Source organism: Castor canadensis, chromosome 11 (assembly GCF_047511655.1).
Source record: "Castor canadensis chromosome 11, mCasCan1.hap1v2, whole genome shotgun sequence".
Lineage (NCBI taxonomy): Eukaryota > Metazoa > Chordata > Mammalia > Rodentia > Castoridae > Castor > Castor canadensis.
The window spans coordinates 142,058,101-142,078,617 of record NC_133396.1 but is presented as its reverse complement, the minus strand read 5'-3'; the positions used below and the strand labels follow the sequence as shown (position 1 = coordinate 142,078,617).

The following is a 20,517-nucleotide window of genomic DNA, read 5'->3' as shown; positions in this document are numbered from 1 at the left end:
CCCCACGTGCCCCCTTTTCTAAGCAACCAAACCAGTCCACCAGGGTGAGGGGCAAAGAGATAAAAACTGAGCTAACTCCACTATCAGCGTGTTCTGCCTATCAGACTATGGCCTGTGGATGCACCCTTCTGCAGAAGTAAAACTTTTCTTTTTGTCTTGCTGAGCCACTCCCAAGTGTTTCCTTGATCAATGTTTGGGAACGACATTTCTAACAGCATTTGAGTCCAGGAGTTCAGAGACCACCAGCCTGGGCAGCATGGTAAGACCCTGTCAAATTTTGGGAAAAAAAAAAAAATCTACCCCATCAGCACAACAGTAGGGAGTGACTTTCTTCCCAACCAGGGTACCCAGCCCACCAGGAGTCTCTGCCAAGGCCCCCTCTGCAGATTCCTCACCTTGGCCATGCTCTCTCCACCTGAAGACCCAGGGCTTCCCTTTCCACTGTCCCCACAGGCTGTCAAATCCACTGCCTCCCTGTCAGCCAAGACCTGTAGTGCTCTCCACATGCGGACCAGTCTTGGCTCTGAGAATGGTTACTTGGTGCTTGGAGAGCCCTTTTTCCATGCAAGCCAGGCATTACCATGGGAGGTCTGACTGCCAGCAGATAATGCAGCAATCTCAAAGGCAACAGTGGAGACCTTGCTCCAGGAACAAAAAGTAGAAAGAGGAAAACTCCCTCCCTGAGACCAAGTGTAGGGCCAGCAAACGGGTTTGGGACTGGGGCCCTTGAGTACCTCACTCCCAGCTCTACAGCCTCAGCCCCAAGCAGACCCAGGATGTCTACTGCTCCCCCATCTTTCCGCAGTCTCTGCCATATAGAAGGAGCCCCATCAGAAAGGACCCATCTGTGGGTGTTTGTGAAGATGCTCATTAGCCCCAGTAAATCTGAGCTAGATGGGCTGAGGTGTGACTCAGTGGAGGAGCGCCTGCCTAGCAGACACAAGGCCCTGGGCTCCTCCCCACAACCACACTCAAGGAAAAACCTTGAGCAGCCACTGTTGAGTCACTGCAAGGAAGAGCAATGAAGCGTTTCAAACTGCAGGATCCTCCCGAGCAAGGAGGTGACATTAAGAAAGGCCACAAGCAGGGGACCAGCTCTCACAATCAGCCCCAGGAATCCCAGAGGCAAACAGGAAGTGACCTTATAAACTAACCTCAGTCCACACCCCCCATTCACAACTCTCACCTTCCCAAGGGCCAAGGAGACATGGCAGGCTGGCAGCTCAGGGTCACAGTTTCACAGCAGCTGTGTCCTTTATCTACACGGCCTTAACCCAAGCCCCTGGAAATTCTCTCAGTGAGGAATTGTGACAGTATCTCCAAACCTCAGTGATCTGAGGCCCAAACAAGCTACATCACACGCCCAAGGTCACAGAAGACACACAGGTGTGTGTGTCTGACTCCTCACCTGAGCTTCCCAGAAGGCCCTGAGGGGATTAAGCACAGCTGGGAAGGGACATGTTCAAGGGATCTCACCAGAAAGCAGCTGACGTCTATGAGCAGGACAGTAGGGATGCCGCCGAAGGTGACCCCCTGGAGCACGGTGCTGTTTTTGGCAGAGTTGTAGCAGTAGGAGTCATTGGGCTGGTCCCCAAGGCCCAGCTGCTCTCGAATGGACACAGACTTCAACTGCCACAGCTCCAGGAATGGAGAGTCAGTCATCATGCCTGCTCACCCTGGGAATGGGACAAGGCAGGCAGTCAGGGTGCGAATTCCCCACTGTTTGCCTGACCAGTGCTGGCAGAGCCAAAGGTGGGTGTCACTCCAGGGGCTGCTGGTGCTCAAGGAGCCAGCAGCAGGGAATCAGGAGTGCTGGACACTGGACCCCTGTGTGCCTGGCAGAGTTCACAGAGAATGGCTGCATTGTGGGAACAGCCCCAGGGTCAGATGGTCCAAGTGACTGGCTCTTCCAGGACACAGCAGGCAGATGCTCCAGGGGGAGGGGTGGGGGGGAACTAAAGTTCCTCCAGCCTCAAGGACCTCTGCTAGCATAATAACTCCTGGGGGAGCCACCAGAAGATCAGGGTGGAGGCAGGGGAGAGGGGTAGGAGCCACAGAGGCACAGGGGCAGGCAACTGGGAAGAAGGGAACAGCCGAGGGTGCAGGATGGCACAGACCTCATGTCCACTTAGCAAACTTGGAATCCAAGGTCAGAGGTTCAACAACCTCCCCAGACTAAGAAGCAGGGTGGGGAGGACTGAATTTCCCACCAGCCTCCTGACTCACAGACACCATCTCTCTTGCCTCTCTTGCTGACTGCTGACACAGCTATTCACTGAGAGGTCCAAAGGAGGAGAAAGGGCAGCCAGAGAGGAGAAGACAGCAGAGAGGGGACTCTGGGCTTCTGAATGTCCCCAGCTCTGCCCTCTCACCTTGCTCCTCATACTGTTTCCTGTAAAGGAACACTCAACATGCCCAAGGAAAACTCTGCTCCAGGGGGGCTGCTGACCTTTCTTCCCAGAGGCGCCTGGCACCAAGAGAAGGGGAGGAAATCAGTCTGTCCTCTGGCACTGGAGGCCGAGGAATTTAGTGTCCAGGTTCCTGCCTGCCTTTTACCCTGTCTCTGGCTAGTGAGTCAGACGTGCTCAGTGCCCTTCCTTTAGCTCGCACATCTCCAAGTCTGGTTAAACAAGAATTCCCAGGGGACTTTGCAGTCTGGTCTACCTGTTAGATGGACCAAAATCTTAGGACAAGAAGAAAAGCTGTGCAGAATCCCAACGGATGTATGTTTGGCCTTCCTGAGAGTGCTGGTGGAGAGTGTGTGTGTGTGTGTGTGTGTGTGTGTTGGGCACGATCCCAATTCTGAGTCCCGGGATGGCTGTGCTGGAGCCCACATGCCTATACACACATGCACACGCATGTTCATGCATACATGTGTGCACACATGTATGACAGGAAGTAAAGAAAGAATGGGTGGGGGTTAGGCCCACAAGCATGAAAGGAGTACCCAGAAGCCAAGTCACCTTGTCACCCCTCAGGAGTTATAGCAGTGGCTGGATGCCATGGTGCTTGTGAGGCTTGGTGACTATGAACAGAGCCACAAAAGCCATGTCTGGGACCAGATATTTCTGTTTCTCTCCTTTAAACCCCACCCAGGGGTACCCCCCCCCAGCAGAATACCCCAGCCTGACACTGTGAGGCCTTTGGTGTCCACAGCTCAAAGGGAAAGACTCAGGAGAAGGAACGCAGCAAAATAAACAAGGCAGGCTGGAAAAGTACAGTGGGGAGGGAAAGCACTGGCATACAGTGCTCAGAGGAAGCACTGTCCCAGGGAGGGGCCTGGACCCTGGTGGTGCTGCAGTGTGGAGGACGGGATGTGGGGAAGGGGATGCTTTGTGCCAGGGTCCTGGAGAGGCAGAGGCCTTAATGGAAGGGATGTGTCTGGGCTCCTCTGCCCCTTGCAGCCCCAGGCATACCTCTAGCTCATTTCCCTCCTGCCAAACAGGCTCGGGGGTGGACAAGAACTAAGAGAGGTCAGCCAGCAAATCCCCCAGCCTGGGCAGGAAGTTAGGCCCAGTCTTAGGGTCTCCTCAACCAAGGGGCCTGTCCTGCATGACCCTGGTGAGGGCACAGCTGTGCAGGTCTCTCAGACCTTCCAGCCCAGTCACAGGTGGCCTGTCCCTCTCTGCCATTAGAAGCAGGAAGTCGTCAGACCACCCTGAAACAGGCCTCAGCTCTCAGGGAACCGCCCTCTGTACGTCCCTCTGAGAGATCAGTGGGGAACACACCACACTAGGGCAGCCATGCCAGCTGAGAGGCTGGGGTGGGACAGCCCACACTGATGGGGAAGGAACCAAACCACCATCTATGGGCTGGGGGTGTGGCTCAGTGGTAGAGTGCCTGCCTACATGTGCAAGGCCCAGCACCACAAAAATGAGGAAAGGAAAACCATTTTAAAAAAATGGCAAATAATCACACTGGCTGCAGAAGCCCTGTCAGACGTGCATCCTTGGCAGCCTCCATCCCACATTTGGTGGGTGTGCAGATGGGATGCCTAGCCCGTCACTCATTGCCTCATTCCCACCACTTGCCCTACAGTAGGAAAGCCAGGAATCACTGCTGAGGCAGGAACTAGGGTGAACAGGTGACCTCAGAACCCAAAGGCCTGCCCCTGAGCACCCAAGAGCCTGGCTGTGACCAGTGTGACAGGGCTGAGTACAAGGGCTGGCCTCAAACTTGTCAAAGACATGATCGCCATCATTCACCCACTGCTGGCCTGATGTCCTCCCTCCTAGACCCAGATGGATGGGCAGGGGAGAAGTTTCTTCCAACACTAACCGAAGGAGGCAAGGAGGCCTCAGCGTCTGTTCTTAGACACCTTAAGGCAGAGTAGACTTGAGGATGCTTGACAGGTGTCCCATGGGAGGGGGAAAGAGGAAGACAATGGAGGCAGGCAGAGGGAAATAAGGGTTGTTTCTCCACTAACAAGTGACCTGTTTCTTGTCCCCAGTGGGTGGGCAACACAATCTCAGTAGCAGAAAGGCCCCCGAGATTCCTCCCACAGTGCCTGGCACCCACTGGGCCTGGCCCAGTAAATCCAGTCATCTGCTTAACCCAGCAACAGTGCAGGCACAGGGCACAGCCAGAATTTCAATACTGGAAGGAAACTCAGGGGTCACTTGATCCATAATGGCTGTCAACCCCCGACTATGAGGACACCACTAGGGGCTGAAAGCCAGCGGCCACCCCAGGGTCTCAGGTAGCTGGTCTTATCAGGTACTGGAAACTTGCTGGATTTGGTTTCTTTGCTCTCTCTGCTCTCCCTCCTCCTCCCTCCCCAAGTTCCTAGCCTGGGTCTACAAGACGCTGCCAGGTCAGCAGAAAGTGTCACCTGGGACAGCCTGGTTCCGCTCACAGGGACCTGTGGCCCTTTCGCTCCCTGGCCTCACAGAGTTGAAGGAGAAAGAGCCCCGAGGCTGCCCTCCCAGTTAGGCCGGGAGGGAATTCCAAAGCCAGAGGACAGTGGAGGAGGGGAGGATCGCTGGCAAGGCTGGAATCGCTGTCAGGAAGTCAGGGAGCTCAGGGCCGGCCCGGGGCGCAGGGTCCCCTCGCTTGGCGCTGTCCCCTCCCCTACCCGGCCGGTCACCCCTGTCCGGGGCTGGAGCCACGGAGGCCGGAGCCGCCTGGGAGCGGACCCTGGTGGCCGCCGGCGTGGACCGCGGTCGCGCGCGTCCCGGGAGGGGTCGGGGGCGACCTTCCCTCCCCTCCCCGGCGCCCCCTTCCCACTTTACCTGCGGCGCTGGCGCGGCGGCGCGGCGCGGGGCAAGGGTTTGGCGGCACCTGGCCTGGCGGGGCGGCGTCCCGACCACTTAAAAGTTACAAAGTGAAACTCCGACGCCTCCCGCACATGCGCAGAGCGGCGCCCGCGCTTTGCCCAATTTGGAGGCTTCACCTGCGCGGGCGCCGGCGGGGACTCCCGCGCTCCTCCACCCCTCCTGGCCGCCGTGGCCGCTCGGCCTCCGGCTCCTCGCCGACATCTGCCAGCTCCGGCCCGGCCAGCTCGCGCCCAACGCCATGAGGAAGACGCGCTGACTTTCCCGGGTCCCCAGCACCGTCCCGTCGAGTGACACCCGGGGAGCCCGGAGCCCCCACCGGGTGGTCGCGCCGCGCGGAGAGCGTCTGCAAATGTTCGTGTCCGCCCCATTCTGCCTCGGATTTCCCCCGACTACATCTCGGGGTCACCCAGGGCAGGGGGCGTGCGGTGGCAGCCCGGGGACCCGTCGTCCAGGCATCTGCGACCTCGCGGCGCCCCTGAGAAAGGCCAGGCTCTCGCGCCGCGGTGAGGAGCGCGTTCTGGGGGGTGGGGGAGGTCTCGGTTCCGCCCAAACAAGGTCGCAGCAAATCCTCCCTCCTTGGGTGGGACCAAGCCCCCGGCGCCAACTCCAGCCCAGCTCGCCGGGTGCGCAGCGTGTCCCCAGGCTGCCATGGAGCCGGGGCGTCCAACGAGCCCACGGCCTCGGCGACTGCACGAGGACAGGACCCGCGCTGGGGACAAGGCGGGTGCAGGAGCAGCGCGCGCGGGTCCTTCCATCACTCCACCAGGCACAGCCCCGCGGGTCCTCCAACCCCTCCTCCACGTCTGGACTTCCATCTTTTCTGGAAGGATAAAAATACCCTCCTAACCTGCCTGTCCTGCTTCTGGCACCAGCCCTCGCTGCCCGTGGTGGGGGCGCCTCTTTCGCACTTCTCTTCTGGCCCATCTGCTTCTGCCTTCTTTTCCCTGAAGCTCCTGGCTACTAGTTATTTCCCAGAGGTGTCCTCGGGCCCCCCACCTCCCGCCGCGCCCGCTTTACAATTTTTTTTAATTTATTATCTATTTATTTTATTTTATTTTATTTTTGCTGTTCTAGGGTTTGAACTCAAGGCCTCACACTTCCTAGACACTTGCTACCACTTAAACAATTCTGCCCTGTCTGTCTGTCTTTCTGTCTTTAGCTCTACCTGGCAACATCCCTTCCTGTTCTTCTACCTGCTGTTGCCAAGCACCCCACCCCTGACTCCCCAGCTCCCTGGCTGTCCTCCCGGCTCCTCAGCCTGCCACCTGCCTGCTCTCATCCCTGCCTCTGTGGACTGTGCTCCACCTGCAAGGCCTGGCCCTGGGGCCCAAATGCATGGATTCAGCCACGGACAAAAAGAAAAGAAAGTTAGAATCTTTGGTTCCAGAGAGGGGAAGTCTTTCTAAGTTTGTTCTTCAGTAGGTTACGGTTACCTCAAAACCAAGAAAAGGCCCTGATGGATCAGATGTGAGCAGGGGTAGTCACAGCTCTTGTTCTGTCAGTGTGTGGAGTGCTTGCTTCCTTAAACCAAAAGTGTGGACATTGGAAATTGTTCTTACTTAACCAGAGAATGTAAAATTTCCATCTAATGAGAGCTGGAGACGCTGACAGAGAACCTAAGATGCCTGTGCCCCAGGCTGAGACCCCCACATAAAAGCAACAGCTTAAAAGGCTCTAATCTTGGCAAGCTTCTAAAATATATCCCACGTCGTGAACTGCTGGAAATTTAACGGAGTGACCCACATCCTTCTAGCGTCGATGACAATTTTCATAACAGACTTTTAAAGAAACTGGAGTTGAAATAAAACCCAGAAAAGTCAAAATGTCAACAACAAAGAGAAGACTGCTGTCTCAAGTCTGAGAAACAGGCACCACAGATGCTAGGATGTAAGTGCATCCAGTCTGAAGACCTTGACCAAGTTCTGAGTGAAGTCAAGCTTTTTCCTTAGTCCTCTGTCAAATTGACTTAACCCCTGTAAACTTTCTGCTCCCACCACAATTGCAGAGCTGTGGTTAAAATAAGAAAAACAGGAATACGGAATAAAACGTGTTGTATTAGTGTCTTGCAAAGTCCTTATTATCTAAGTTAGGGACATTCAATTCACACTTGAACCCAGGTCTTAGGCCCAGAGACCAGACTGGCGCTCAGCCCAGATCTAGTGAAGGACAAGAAAACAAAGACAAATTCGGGTCTCAGCCCTTAGATTACAGTATCCACACATAAGTGCTTAGGACATAGTGCAGTGAGCCGAATGAAGGTCACAGAAGCCTGGTCAGGGGCAACCCAGCAGCCAGGAAGGTTCATTCCTGAGAAGTGAAATTTAGGGGGTGAGCTGTGTGTCAGAGGAAGCAAATCCAGAGCTGAGGAGAGAGCAGAGACTTAGCCCAACCTGACAGAGATTCCGTAATCCCCATCTCTCCTGGTGCTAGAACATTTCAGACACACATACTAGCCAAGTCCCTTAGTGGCCACACAGGGCCTAGGGCTCCAGGCCCCTGGGCACAGGTGCCCCATCCGAGGCACAGCTGCACTTCTGCACCCTCATGTTGGGCAGGCTGACCACCTGGGGCCTGGTCCTGCCTCCCTCCTTGATAGTGACGATCATGGGCAGTGAGGCAGTCTCTGAGGCGATGCACTGCCGAGGCCCCAGGAACGGCCACTGGAAGGTCAGGGGCTCTGGGGGCTGCAGGCAGCTGCCCACACACTCATAGGCCAGGAAGCCCGGGGGCTCCAGGACCCAGTTCTCCGCCCACTTCACCCCCTGCAGGTCCAGGTACATCTCCTGGCGGCAGCAGCGGGTGTCCTTAGTCACTGGTGCCTCAGGGTCACAATTGCCTTGAGCTCTGTGGGGGCAAGGAGAGACAGGTCAGAGGTCAACTAGAAGGCAGAGGTCAGGAGCATCTGGGAGGGAGACTTAAGAGCCCCCTTCTCAGTGTGTTCAAAGCTGGATGTGGGGCTGGTGGGGGGAGGTTTGAGCTTGCCTGGCATGCTTGAAGCCCCAGGTATCCTGGGTTCAATGGCCAGCACGGCAGGAGAGAAAGAGAGAAGGAGAGGAGAAGAAAGCAGAGAGAGAGAGAGAGAGAGAGGGAGAGGAAGGAAGAAAAGAAAGAAAAGCTGGATTTTTGTGTTAGAGGATGGGTAGCTAAACATACCTAAAAGCTAAATAACTGGTATTTACTGAGGACCTTCTATGAGTCAGGAAAAGCTTTAAAAATGTTCTCATTCGTTCCGACCCGCTCTAAAAGAAGTCGTCATTCTAAAATAAGTGGAATTCCCTATGCGCCCCTCTGTTGGGGCCCATCGGTTTGACCCCCGGCGCCTACCCGTAGTCCTTGAGGTCCAGCGTGTGCAGCTCCAGCTGCGGCTCGCCCCGCGCGGCGCCCGCCGTCCCCTGCGCGGCGAAGCGCACCAGCCTGTGCGCGCCCGAGGCCCCGGGGCCCAGGTGCTCGCTCTGCACCGACACCTGCAGCAGCAGCGGCTGCCGGGGCCGGCTCAGCTGCTGCCAGAAGTTCACGGCCTCGGTCACGTCGAACGCCTTCCAGCCGCTCTCGTGCACCGACACCAGCCTGGGACACAGCCCATCGGGAGTGAGGGCTGGGGGCTGGCGGGGCTGCGGGGGCCCCGGGGAGCCCGTGCGCCCCGCCCCCGCCCCCGCCCCCCACGCCCCGCCGCGACCCCCACCTGGAGTCGATGAGGGACGTGCGGTTGGAGCCGTCGTCGCGGACGCGCAGCCACTCGATGGTGACCTGCGCCCGGGCGCTGCGCTCCAGCCTGCGGAGCGCGGCCCTGGGAAGCGGCTGCTGGAAGAGCCGCAGCACCGCCTGCACCAGCTCGCTGTTGGGCGGCAGCCGCTGCTCCATGCCGAACACCAGCAGGTGTGTGGACACCTCGGACACCAGGAACCTGCCCGCCACCTCTGGGGACAAAGCAGGGTCAGCTGGGCCTCTCAAGGACTGTGAGAGCTACAGGGTGGCAGGGCCCTGACCCAATGATCAAGATATCCCCGTAATCCACATGGAGACCATGAGGACAGGAAATTGGTGGGCCAGAAGAGAAAGGAGCAGCCCCCCCTATCCCTCAATTTAAAAATGTGCAGCCAGGTCCTGTTGTCCTAAAACTGTCATGTGGGATGGGACTTCATTAGCAAGCTCCACCATATGTGCACAGGTGGCAGCTTTGGGACCCTGTGCAGAGGGTTGGGGATCAAGAGCAGAATAAAGACCGTTTCTTTAGGGAAGGGAGCTAGACAAAATGGGAGAGGAAGGAGAGGAATGGCAGTAGAGAACCTGGAACATGGGAACGCGAGCTTTCTTAAGGGGCAGACTTTCAAGTCTCTCTCTGATGAGGGAACTCTGGCTCAGAGAAATATCCCCAAAAGGAGGAACATGGGCCAATAAACAACTGTGGCAGGGTGAGCACTGAGACAAATGATGGGGACTTGTGCCACAGCCCTCTAGCACCTGAGGCTCCAGATTGGCAGTGTGGCCACCTGACTGGCCAGCCACATTGCCTTCAGTAGTTACCTCAGCTCCTGGTGTAGGGCATAGCCCAATCCCCCTAGGCCCAGACCTGGCAGGAGAGTAGGATGGCCTTGGTCAGGCTCTGCACTCAGAATGAGAAGCTGCCTAGGACCCAGGCCAGCTGCACCTGGCTGCTGGAGTCCTTGCTCTCCTGCTTCCCCATTTTCGGTCACCCAAGGACGCCTCTCCCCACACTCACTCCTGCAGTGGTCCGTCTGCTGTTCCTGATGCCGACCCCAAGAAATCCCACCTGCATCCCAGCCCCCGTGGGAAGCAGGTCTTTGCCACACCCGCCTTCTCCTGGTTTCTGTGTCTGATTCCCTCACTGCACCACCAGAACCCAGAGACCCAGGCCCACCACCCTCACAGGCCATAGTCCCTCCTTACCACAGCCTCCCCCACCCCAGAGCAATGGCCCCCTGACACTGCCAAAATGGGCACGGCACAGAGGAAGGCTCACCTTGAAAGTTCTGGCTGAACCTCTTCCTGCGGGGACGGTCCCCATGGCTGCGCTGCAGCAGGGCCACGTACCGGGCCCTCAAGTGGGCAGGGATGGTCAGCCCCTCCACGTCAGTCCTGTCCAGGACAGGCGCTTGCCTGAGATGCAGCTGTTGCAGCAGGCTGCCCAAGACCCGCTCTTCGGTCAGGGCCACTCCAGGGCAGGCCAGGGGCAGCACCCAGAGTGCCCAACACAGCCACAGGGGCCGCATGGCACTGCTCAGGAGGATTAAGGGGCTTGTGGGTTCCCCCCCCCCAAGGAGACTCTTCGAGGGTCTAGGGCCTGGCTGCTGAGAGCTGGGACCGGCCAGCTTTATAGCGGGCCCTGGGTGGGGGGAGGGAAGCAGGTCACACCCTCAGACCTCCTGGGAGCACAGCAGCCAGACAGTCCCCTGAGCTGTGAGGAGGGGGCTGTCTAGAGAGGGCACAAAGGGCTGTCTGGAACAAGGACAGCTGATTGCCACTGTGTGAACCATGGTCTTGGGTCTCCACATTGGCTTAGGGGTGCTGACCAGTTAAATGAAAAAGTTTGGGACTGGGTGTATAATTCAGTGGTAGAGCACAGGGCCAGCATGCTTTAGGATCTGGGTTTGATATTGAGGGTGTCCCGAGGAGGGGGGGTTCATTCTCAGCTATAAGCCCGTCCTCCAGTTGCTGGTCTGGGGACCCCGAGTCTTGTTGCTTGCTTCACCAAACCCTGAGGGGAAAGAGAGAGCTTCCCGTTCATACCAGGGCTCTCTGAGACTCAGTCCTGCCTGCCCAGTCCTCAGACCCATGCTCAGAGGACTTCTGGGGGCAGGGGGAGCCCAAGCTGGTGATCCAGGCTTGGGAAACCTAGTATTTCCCACTCTTCCGGGGGACCTTCCTAGGCCGGGGAGCCCTAGAGCTTTACCACGGATGGAGTTTTGTCCAATAAGGAGCCTCATCCTCTCCCTCCGTCCTGCCGTTTGAGAATTAAAGTTGAAAGTTTGCCCTCTCCTGCAACTTTTGAACCAGGCTAATAGGTGGCAGCTACCCCAGGCTCGTACAGTTGACAATCCATATGCGCGAAGTCTAGTGTTCCAGCTCCCAACCCAGAGTTCCCACACCTCAGACTCTGCAGCTGAGGCCCAGATGCCTGTGGCTGTCGGGTGGTCAGGGGAAGGGGAACGCAGGCCCTCTACCCGAATGTGGATTTAGGTGTTGGTTGAAGAGTTGTGCTGGGGAAATAAAATTGGGCCAGGAGTAGGCCTGCCAGATAAAATATGAAGTTGGAGCCACACCGCTCCACGCTGGTGACCATTGTTCATCTGTAATTCAGATCACCAGCCTCCTAAACTGCTATTTGCTAATCTGGCAACTTTAGCCCCATGCTAAATGAAGAAGGCAATGTGGATTGGAGACTTTTGTCAACGGGCTGAATCGCTGCCCTGCAGGAGGTCGCCCCACCCTTTGTTGTGCAGAAGAAGGGCTGCTTCCCTGCACCCCACCTGAGTCTGACCCCAGTCTGGCCTGGAACCAGAACTTGGCTCCCAAGGGAGGACACGGGGACCGGAATGAGGCTCAGGACCCATTTTGGCCCCGGAGAGGGTAAAGACCCAACTTCCTAGAGAGATGTGTGCGGAGGGGGCTGAGGTTGGAGTAGGGCCTGGTGCCCCCACCACCCTCCTTCCTTTTCAAGGCCCAGACTTGACTCAACCAGAGGCCAGTCCCCCAGATGAGGGCCAGGGGAATACACGAGGTCAGAGGTCATCCCTGGGTCTCTGAGGTTGGAGACTAGCTCGTCTAGAGTCCAGGAGTGGAGTCCTTCCAGGTTACAGCCCTGAATCTGGGGTCCCCTTCTTGACCAAAGCCATGTGCCCTGGGCAGTCCCCACCCTCCCACCATCACCACCACCACCACCAAGGCTTCTGACCCCAGCCAGGGGTCTGTGTGGCTCTTGGGGAGTCTCCAGACCCACCCCAAGTGGACCCTCCCTGTTTTCCCAGGGCAGCCAGCCTTGCTGTGCTCTCTGGGCTGAGGGGGTATGGGGGGCAGGCAGGGATAAGGACCCATGCACATTTCAGACCATCTGGCCCCATCCCTGGCAAGTGTGACTTCAAACCTTGCTGTGCCACACCCACTAGCTGTGAGGCCTCTGCAGTTTTCCTACCCTTCACCTGCTAGAAAACGGGGATAATGTGCTATTTTCTCAGGAAATGAGAATTAATCAAAAGTCTGCAGAGTGCCTAGCAATCCTGCTGTACACAGTAGGTGCTCAGTAAAGTACTCAGTCTTGCACACCATTACCAATTATTTAAACGTTCTTGGGGGGAGGCGGTACTGGGGTTTGAACTCAGGGCATCATGCTTGCAAAACAGGTGCGCTACCACGAGACGCACCTCCAGTCTGAAATGAGAATTTCTAATCGCTGTGAGTCCAATGGCAATTGAAATGCATTTGAGTGCGTGTGCGTGTGTGTGTGTGTGTGTGTGGTGTGTTTTCCTCCAGGGCTGGGATGAACCCAGGGCCTCCTGCGTGCTGGGCTGCTGCTGGGCGAGCTCTCTACCACTGAGCCACACCCCACGAGAGTCTTCTGATTCATCTGGCGTATCAGTCAGCTAGGGAGGGCTACCATAACAAAATGCTGCCTGTGCCATTCCTTCACTCACTAAGTCTTTTCCTGTTGTTGTTTGCCTTACATCATGCACTTACCTTGCTAAATCGATTCCTGGGTCCTTTATATATTTTTATGGAAAAAGGACCTTTTATTCAACGTGCTGTTTTATTATTGATTAAGACTCTGGGTTTTTTGTTGTGGTGTTTGTCTGTGTGTTTGAGACAGGGGTCTCACTGTGCAGCCCAGGCTGGACTCAGACTACTCCTCCTCCTGCCCCAGCCTCCTGTGTGCTGGGTTTACAGGTGTGTCCATTGTGCTCAGTGAGACTATTGACTTTTACATATCAACTTTGATTCCAGGCACTTTATTGAATTCTCTTATCATTCATAATAGTTCTTAGGTGACTTTCTGACATTTTCTAGTTACGAATTTTTTTTTCTAGGTCTGAAGCTTAATATTTCCTAATAATGATTATTTAATTCCTCTTTTTTTTTTTTTCTTTTTTTGCAGTACTGGTGCTTGATCTCAGGGCCTTCGCCTCAAGCCACTCTACCAGCTCTATCTTTGTGATGGGTTTTTCTGAGCTAGGGTCTCAGGAACTATTTGCCTGGGCTGACTTCAAACCACGATCCTGCTGTTTCTGCCTCCTGAGTAGCTAGGATTACAGGCGTGAGCCACCGGTGCCTGGCACGAATGAGAACTCTTATATTGCTTGTGAGAATATAACACACAGAGACACACACAAACAGCACAGTCCATGGCGTAGTTACTACAGCTCAAGGTGCCACACCACCCAAGACCCAGCAATTCCATCGGTGGGGCAGAGATGCATGCAAGACAACCACAATGGCGTGGTGGCATGGTTCATGAGCGTAAACAAGCAAGCTGGAGGTGTGGCTCGTGTACGAGACCCTGTTTTCACTCCCAGCCCCACTCCAACACACACACACACAAATAAAAATAAACCCAGAATCCAAACTGAAACAACTCACCAGCCACCATCAGGGTAAAGGCTAAGTTGAATTTCATGCAGTCCCGCAGCATAGGACTCCGCTGCCGCCACCTGTGGACACTGAGCACAAACCAGGTGGGAAAGACGTGTGTGATTCTGGTTACCTACCCTGGAAAGCAGAGAGGATCCAGCTATGCCACTTACGGATGCGTGTTTCTTTGCTTTCTTATGAAGAAGGAGAGTCGTTTGCTAAATAGTGATAATTTTGCTCGTTTTTCTAACATTTACACTTACGATTTCCTTCTACATTTGCTCACTTTGGGGATCTGCAGTCATCTTGCACAAGTTTTTATGGAAATACGCTCAAACTTCAGAGAGCCTGAGGCGGAAACTACAAACCACCTGTGTCCATCATAGTCAGGGCCTGCCAGAGTCCCAGGGAGACTGCCACCCCAGTCTGCGACCTGTCCCCAACCCTGCCCTCCCAGCCCCCACCACCCATCTGCTTCCTGCCTAAGGGGCCACAGCCCAGCCCAGGGCTCCAAGCCTTCCTGAGCTCTTGGCGACAGAAGCAAGTGGTCCTGGAGCAGATATGATGGGGTCCCCTGGACTACCAGCTCCTGCAGTGTGCCGAGACCACCATCACCAGGAGCCTAGCAGAGGCACCAACCAGGACCCCACCACACTGGGAGTGCGGTGCCCAGGGCCCCGTCCACCAGGCAGGTTGGGCAGCTGGAGGCAGCAGGTGCAGGGCCTGCCAGTAGCACTTGTCCCACGGTTGGTTCTTCTGCTTGCAGTGTGGTCTGCCTTGGCTTTTGCTTTCTTTTGTTTTCTCAAGAGTTTGTCCTGGCCTTTCTTTGTTGTGGGCCTCTCTGGGGAACCTCTTAGACCAGAAGAATGAACCTGAGACTAAGTTGGGATTGGTTAAGCATATGCTAGAGTAACCTAAACATATTATTTTATATCTAAAACAGATATAAAATAGAAGGATGAAAAGAAGAAATTTTGGAACTGGGAATACACTGGAATAAAATATAATAATTTAATATTCTGATAGTCCTCAGGGATGAATTCTTGACAAGTAGCCAAGGGTCACCAAACTCGTTTATGGTAAGGAATAAACAGATCAGTTTAAGAGACATTTGTTACCGTTTGTCAAACACAAAGGTCCCTGCACACAGGAGAGGGCCAGAGAGGCTGGTTTCATTCTGGTTTGTTGGCTCTCTTTATGGCTTTAGTCACATCTTTCTCAACCTGCTAGAGAGCCACTTCCGGTTGGGAGACACCTAAGTGGTGAACAGCCAGGGCTTGCGCAGGCCAGGTCCATGGGATTGATCCTGGTTCACAGCTGCACACCTGAGCCTCCAGTTCTCCTGGGGCCACACCAGGGTTGCATCTTCCCGGCAGTCTGTCCAAAGCCCTCCTCTCTTGTTAAGGGAAAAATTTTTGAGGATTCAGAGAATTACAGGAACTGGGGATGTGGACCAGTGGTCAGAGCCCATGCTGGACCTGCCCGAACCCAGTACCACACACACACAAAAAAAAGGCAATAAAAATATAAACAGAAGGCTAAGGGACTATAATAGAGGGGGTGAACTTGTTCAAAATACACTGTGCACCCATGAAATTTTCACAGTGCAACTCCCTTGTACTGCTAATATAAATTTTTTAAAAAGTTTTATTTATTAAAATAAATAAATAAATTAGCAAATAAAAAACTGCCTGTGTTGGGTGGGGAGGATTTTGCACAGGGCTTGGGGGTGTAGCCATTATTCTCTTATCTGCTCCCCTCCCAAAATAAAAAAGTGTCAATGAAGGAAAAGACCCACAAATGCAATGCACTGTTTCCCTGAATCTTACTTGCAGGAGGACCTTCTAGAAGCCACCTGCCTCCCTTTCTCTTCAATTAATTGAGCAAATATTTGTTGATGGTTTTTTTTTTTTTTTTGGTGTCCTGAGGAGACAAAGAGGCAGCTGCCACACAGAAAGCTCAGGTGCAGGGTCGAGTGGGGTGGGGTGTGGCGGGAGGAGCCCTCTGCAAGGTGAGGTCTTTCTGGGAAGTAGGTGCTCTGCACTGGTTGGACAGCGTTTCTCTCCCTTTGTTTCCTTTTCTCCCTCCTCGTCATTCTCCCCCACCCTGCAGTAAGAAGAGGTTGACATTTCAGGAGGAGTTCAGTGTTTACATTATTAACAGGAGCACCCAGGCCACATGAGCCCCACAGGGGGCCAATCCTGGCTGGGTGACCTTGGACGTAGACGTCAGCCACCTGTGCCTCAGTTTCCTTATCTGCCAGACAGGGACTTTCATACTATCTCTGCCTGAGTTTCCTTCCAGCCCTCTTTACACCTCTCCTTGCCTCACCCAAGGGCTAACAGGCCGCCTTCCCAGAGAGGCCCCAGACTTATCCAGGCCACACAGCTAGGGGGTGTGGCACAGCAAGGTTTGAAGTCACACTTGCCAGGAAGGGGATGGGGCCAGATGGCTTTATCCCTGCCTGCCCCACACAGGAAGGCTGGCTGCCCTGGGAGAACAGGGAGGGTCCACTTTGGGTGGGTCTGGAGACCACCTCCCCAGGAGCCACATGGGCCCCAGGCTGGGGTCAGGGAGCTTGGTGCTGTGGGGTTGGGGCCGCCCAGGGCACATGGGGCTGGCCTTGGTCATTTCCTTACCATTCACAACAGGGTCTGCCCCTGCCCAGAAAGGGAATCCCAGATTCAGGATGTAACCTGGAAGGACTCCACTCCTGGACTCTTAGTATGGCTGACCTCAGAGCCCTCTTTGGTTCTGAGCCTGAGTCCAGCTGATCCCCAGCCTTGGAGACCCCAAGATGACCTCTGACCTCATGTTTTCACCTAGCCCTCACCTGGGAGACTGGCTGCTGGTTGGGCTCAAATCCAGATCTGAGCCCTGCAAGGGTAAGAGGGTGGTCATGGGCACCAGGTCCCACTCCCACCACCCACCTGTCACCAACGTCCTCATCCACCCCACCCCCTCAAGTCCAGGCCTTGGCCCAGGTCAGGGCTGGTCAGCTTCCTTTTGTCTCTCATTCTTCTGTCCTGTCTTGTCCTCCAGGACGCCAGGCCTTGGGACAACCCCACTGCCTCACCCAGTCTAAACCCAGGGCTACCTGCCCCCCACCCCACCAGCATTGCAAGCCTGGCTCCTTCTGTGTGACCAAGGGTGGCCCTCCTGCCTGACACCTGACTGATCCATTGTGGAAAGGCTCCCAATCCACATTTGCTTCTTCTGGCTGATTGGCCAATTACTTTATTTCCCCCAGAAAAAACTCTTGAACCTATGGGAATCCACACTGAAGAGAAAGGCTTGTGTTTGCAAAGGGGTATTACCCCATCTGTGCTCCTGATCCCTAGGCCCTTGGCCCATCAGTCCACCTGCTAACATATCGCCCAGCCCTGCAACACAGGCAGGAAGGGCCTGAGGTCACAGAAGGAGCCTGGCTGCCCTCTTTTCTCTACCAAGTGATGGCTTAGGTGCTCTGCATCACTGACACCTTCCAGACCCCCACCTCCAGTTTGGCCTCCTCTGGGCACCAGAATCCTATGCCTGAATGTCCTAGGGCCATTCTGGATTCCTTGCTATCTCGCATCCCTGACTCAATCCCCTGAATCTCCCTTTGGGCTCACTTCTAAAATCTATCTGGCTGCATTTGAGACCCTCTGTGGCTTGCTGTGTGCAATGGCAACTCTGCGCTCCCTCCATTCCTGCCCTGAGGTCAATACAGTGGTAGTCTTTGAAGACCTTCAATCAGAAAAAGTGCTCTATTTACAAACTCAAAATGAATCATAGGTCTAAATGTAAAGCACAAATCTGTAAAACTAGAAGATAACACAGAAGGAAATCTAGATGACCTGCATTTAGCAATGTCTTCTTAGATACACCAGAAATCAAGAGCCACAAAAAGAATAATTGATAAATTAGACTTCTTAAATTAAAATTAACTTCTGCTTTGCAAAAGACACCGTCAAGAAGACAAGCTATAGACTGGGAGAAAATAATTGCCAAAGATACATCTGACAAAAAGTTGCATTCAAAATTTGCAGAGGCTGGACAGAGTGGCTCACACCTGCAATCCTACCTTCTTGGGTGGCAGAGATTGGGAGGATGGAGGTTTAGGCCAGCCCAGGCCTGGGTGTGGTGGTGCATGTCTGTCTGTCATCCCAGCTATGCAGGAAGCATAGTCCAGTCCAACTCTGGCAAAAAGCAAGACCCTATCCCCACAGTAACTAAAGCAAAAAGGGCTGGGGGCATGGCTTAAGTGGTAGAGTGTCTGCCTAGCAGTGCAAGGCTCTGAGTTCAAACTCCAGTACCGGACACACACACATAATATACATATATATATATATATATATATATATATATATATATGCACACACACACACAAAGAACTCTTAAAACTCATCAAGAAGAAAAGTAACAACCTGACTAAAAAATGAGCTAACAGCTGTTAGCGTGGCTGAAATCCCAAACGCTGACAGCACCAAATTCTGGAACTCATCCAATCCATGGCTAGCAGGACTGCACAGTGGAACAGCCACTTCCAAAGACAGCTTGGCAGCTGAACATACTGGTGCACCCCTATAATCCCAGCACCCAGGAGGCTGAGGCAGGAGGACTCTGAGTGGAAGGCCAGCCTGGGCTACGTACAGACAGGGTCTTCAAAAACCAAAGCAAAACAACAATGAAACAAACTCCCTAAAGGTCCAGCAATCACGGTCCTTGGTATTTACCCAAGTGAGTAGAAGACTGATGCCTCACAAACGTGCCCACAACTGTTCATAGCAGCTCCATCCACAACTGGCAAAGCTTGAAAGATGGCTCTGAGTAGGTGGACAGAAAGATGAACCACAGCACACGGACAGAATCGTTATTTGGCACTGAAAAGAAATGAGGTTTCTGTCCACAAAGGGGCACGAAGGGAACCTAAGTGTGTGTCCCCGAGTGAGAGCAGGCCATGTGGGAAGTGACACCTGCAGGAGACAGCGAGAAGGTCAGGGTGGCCGGGGCTGAGGGGAGAGGGATGAACAGGCTGAGCCCAGAGATAACAGCACCATGGACTCTGGGTGGCAGTGAGATGGCAGTAGGTCACCCACCGTAGCAAATGCACCACTCTGGGCGTGGTGATGGGAGGAAGTTAGGCACGGGGGGGGGGAGGGGAGCCCCTAGTTGTCTCTAGAAAACAAAGCAGCCATGCCCACAGTGTGTGTTTTTGCAGTGCTGGGGAGGGAGCCCAAAGCCTCACACATGTTAGGCAAGCGCTCGCCACTGGGCTACATCCTTGGTCATGCATCCACACACATAAACAAATCTCCAACGGCTTCTTATTACTTTGGATAAAAATTTACATGTCTCCCCGTGTCCTTAAAGCCCAGCAGGCAGGAGGCAGTTGCTGCATTTCTCCTGGGCCTTGTCTAGGAAGGACGCCTGAGTCTGGCCTCTCTCAGCCCTAGACAGCTGGGGACCTGGGGAAGGATGTGACATGAGCCCAGGGATGTCCCTGAGGAGGGAGTCTAGAGACCTGGACTTGGTCTGGCTCTGTCACTTCTGCACCCTGGGCCTGAGGGACAGACAGAGGTCCCACAATTTGGAAAAAGGATATCTGTCTCCGTCTTCTTGGAGCAAGAAAGCTGCAGTGTGGTAGAGGAGGTGGGTCCGGCTATTGTGGGGAGAGCCCTGAGGAAAGCCCTTTCTGCCTAAATTGAGACCCCTCGTCCTGGTCCTGGGGCCAGAACCCTACACGTCTAGACCTAGGGCTTAGGCCAGGCAGATGGACACCAACCACAAGGCAGGATGAGGCCACACAGGAACGGGGGGGAAGAACAAGGAACAGGGTCAGTCTGGGGAGCCACAGGGACAGTAAGGGGGCCAAGCCCAGGGACCCAGGAACCAGGGGTGGGGTCCTTGGCAATAGCAGGTGCCAGAGCAGGAGGGTCGTGGCCAGGCAGAACTAAGAAGGGCTGGGGCAGAGGACACGCCTGGGAAATAGCCAGTGACCGGGGGCTTGAGCGAAGGCAGAAGCAGATGGACCAGAAGAGAAGTGCGAAAGTGGCGCCCCCACCACGGGCAGCGAGGGCTGGTGCCAGAAGCAGGACAGGCAGGTTAGGAGGATATTTTTATCCTTCCAGAAAAGATGAAAGTCCAGACGTGGAGGAGGGGTTGGAGGACCCACAGAGCTGTGCCTGGTGGAGTGAGGAGCTGCTGGGCTGTGAAAGGATCCAAGAGCAAATGTCGGTCCAAGCCCTGTTTCACACTGGCCTGCTGAGGTCACCCCGCTGTTGACAAGGGAGCTGGCTGCAGTCCAGCATGCAGGTCACTGGATCCACCTGCATCTCTCAGGCCCAGGCCTCCTGCAGCCCTCAGCCCCGTCGCCCAGTGCTGTGGGTCCCTGAAACTCTCCTTTGGGAGAACAAAGCAAATTAAAAAGCTGACTATTTCGGGCTCAGCCCGGGAGGCTCTGCTACCTTGGTCCTGTAATTAATAGTGAACTAACATGGCAAGAGAGGAAGGGAGCTTGTTCCCAGGGGTGCTGCAGGGCCAGCTCTCAGCTTCCCTTCCTTCCTGCCCAGCAGTCCTCCAAAGCCAGTGTGGGGTGCAGGGATCAGGCTGGGAGCTGGCAATGGTCCCCTTTGAGGCAGGGAAAGCCCCACCTGGATCACAGCCCCAGGCTGCTGTG

The 20,517-nt window shown here is 54.9% G+C and overlaps 2 protein-coding genes across 3 annotated transcripts in view; both read right to left on the bottom strand.

Annotated features, from left to right (window-relative positions):
• Tmem63a (transmembrane protein 63A) overlaps nucleotides 1–5,376 on the bottom strand; it is a 32,185-nt gene extending 26,809 nt beyond the window's left edge. For both annotated transcript variants that reach the window (XM_020171504.2, XM_074048852.1), the window contains exons 1-2: nucleotides 5,232–5,376; nucleotides 1,477–1,676 (exon numbers count right to left, since the gene is read on the bottom strand). In XM_020171504.2, coding sequence (XP_020027093.2) covers nucleotides 1,477–1,665 — 189 coding nt within the window. In that variant the 5' untranslated portion in view covers nucleotides 1,666–1,676; nucleotides 5,232–5,376. The remainder of the gene's footprint in view (nucleotides 1–1,476; nucleotides 1,677–5,231) is intronic.
• A 1,958-nt stretch (nucleotides 5,377–7,334) lies between these two features.
• LOC109691493 (left-right determination factor 2-like) lies at nucleotides 7,335–10,724 on the bottom strand. The gene is made up of 4 exons (XM_020171524.2): nucleotides 10,258–10,724; nucleotides 8,959–9,193; nucleotides 8,601–8,843; nucleotides 7,335–8,120 (listed from the first exon to the last, which is right to left on the bottom strand). The coding sequence occupies exons 1-4, from the start codon at nucleotides 10,505–10,507 to the stop codon at nucleotides 7,757–7,759; spliced, it is 1,092 nt and encodes a 363-aa protein (XP_020027113.2). The 5' UTR covers nucleotides 10,508–10,724; the 3' UTR covers nucleotides 7,335–7,756.
• Nucleotides 10,725–20,517: the final 9,793 nt, after the last annotated feature.

Coding starts and splice junctions, on each gene's coding strand:
- LOC109691493 (XM_020171524.2), bottom strand. CDS start 10,507: ATGCGGCCCCTGTGGCTGTGTTGGGCACTCTGGGTGCTGCCCCTGGCC. Junction 8,844..8,958: donor ACGTCCCTCATCGACTCCAG/GTGGGGGTCGCG, acceptor GCTGTGTCCCAG/GCTGGTGTCGGTGCACGAGA. Junction 8,121..8,600: donor CTGGACCTCAAGGACTACGG/GTAGGCGCCGGG, acceptor TTGCCCCCACAG/AGCTCAAGGCAATTGTGACC.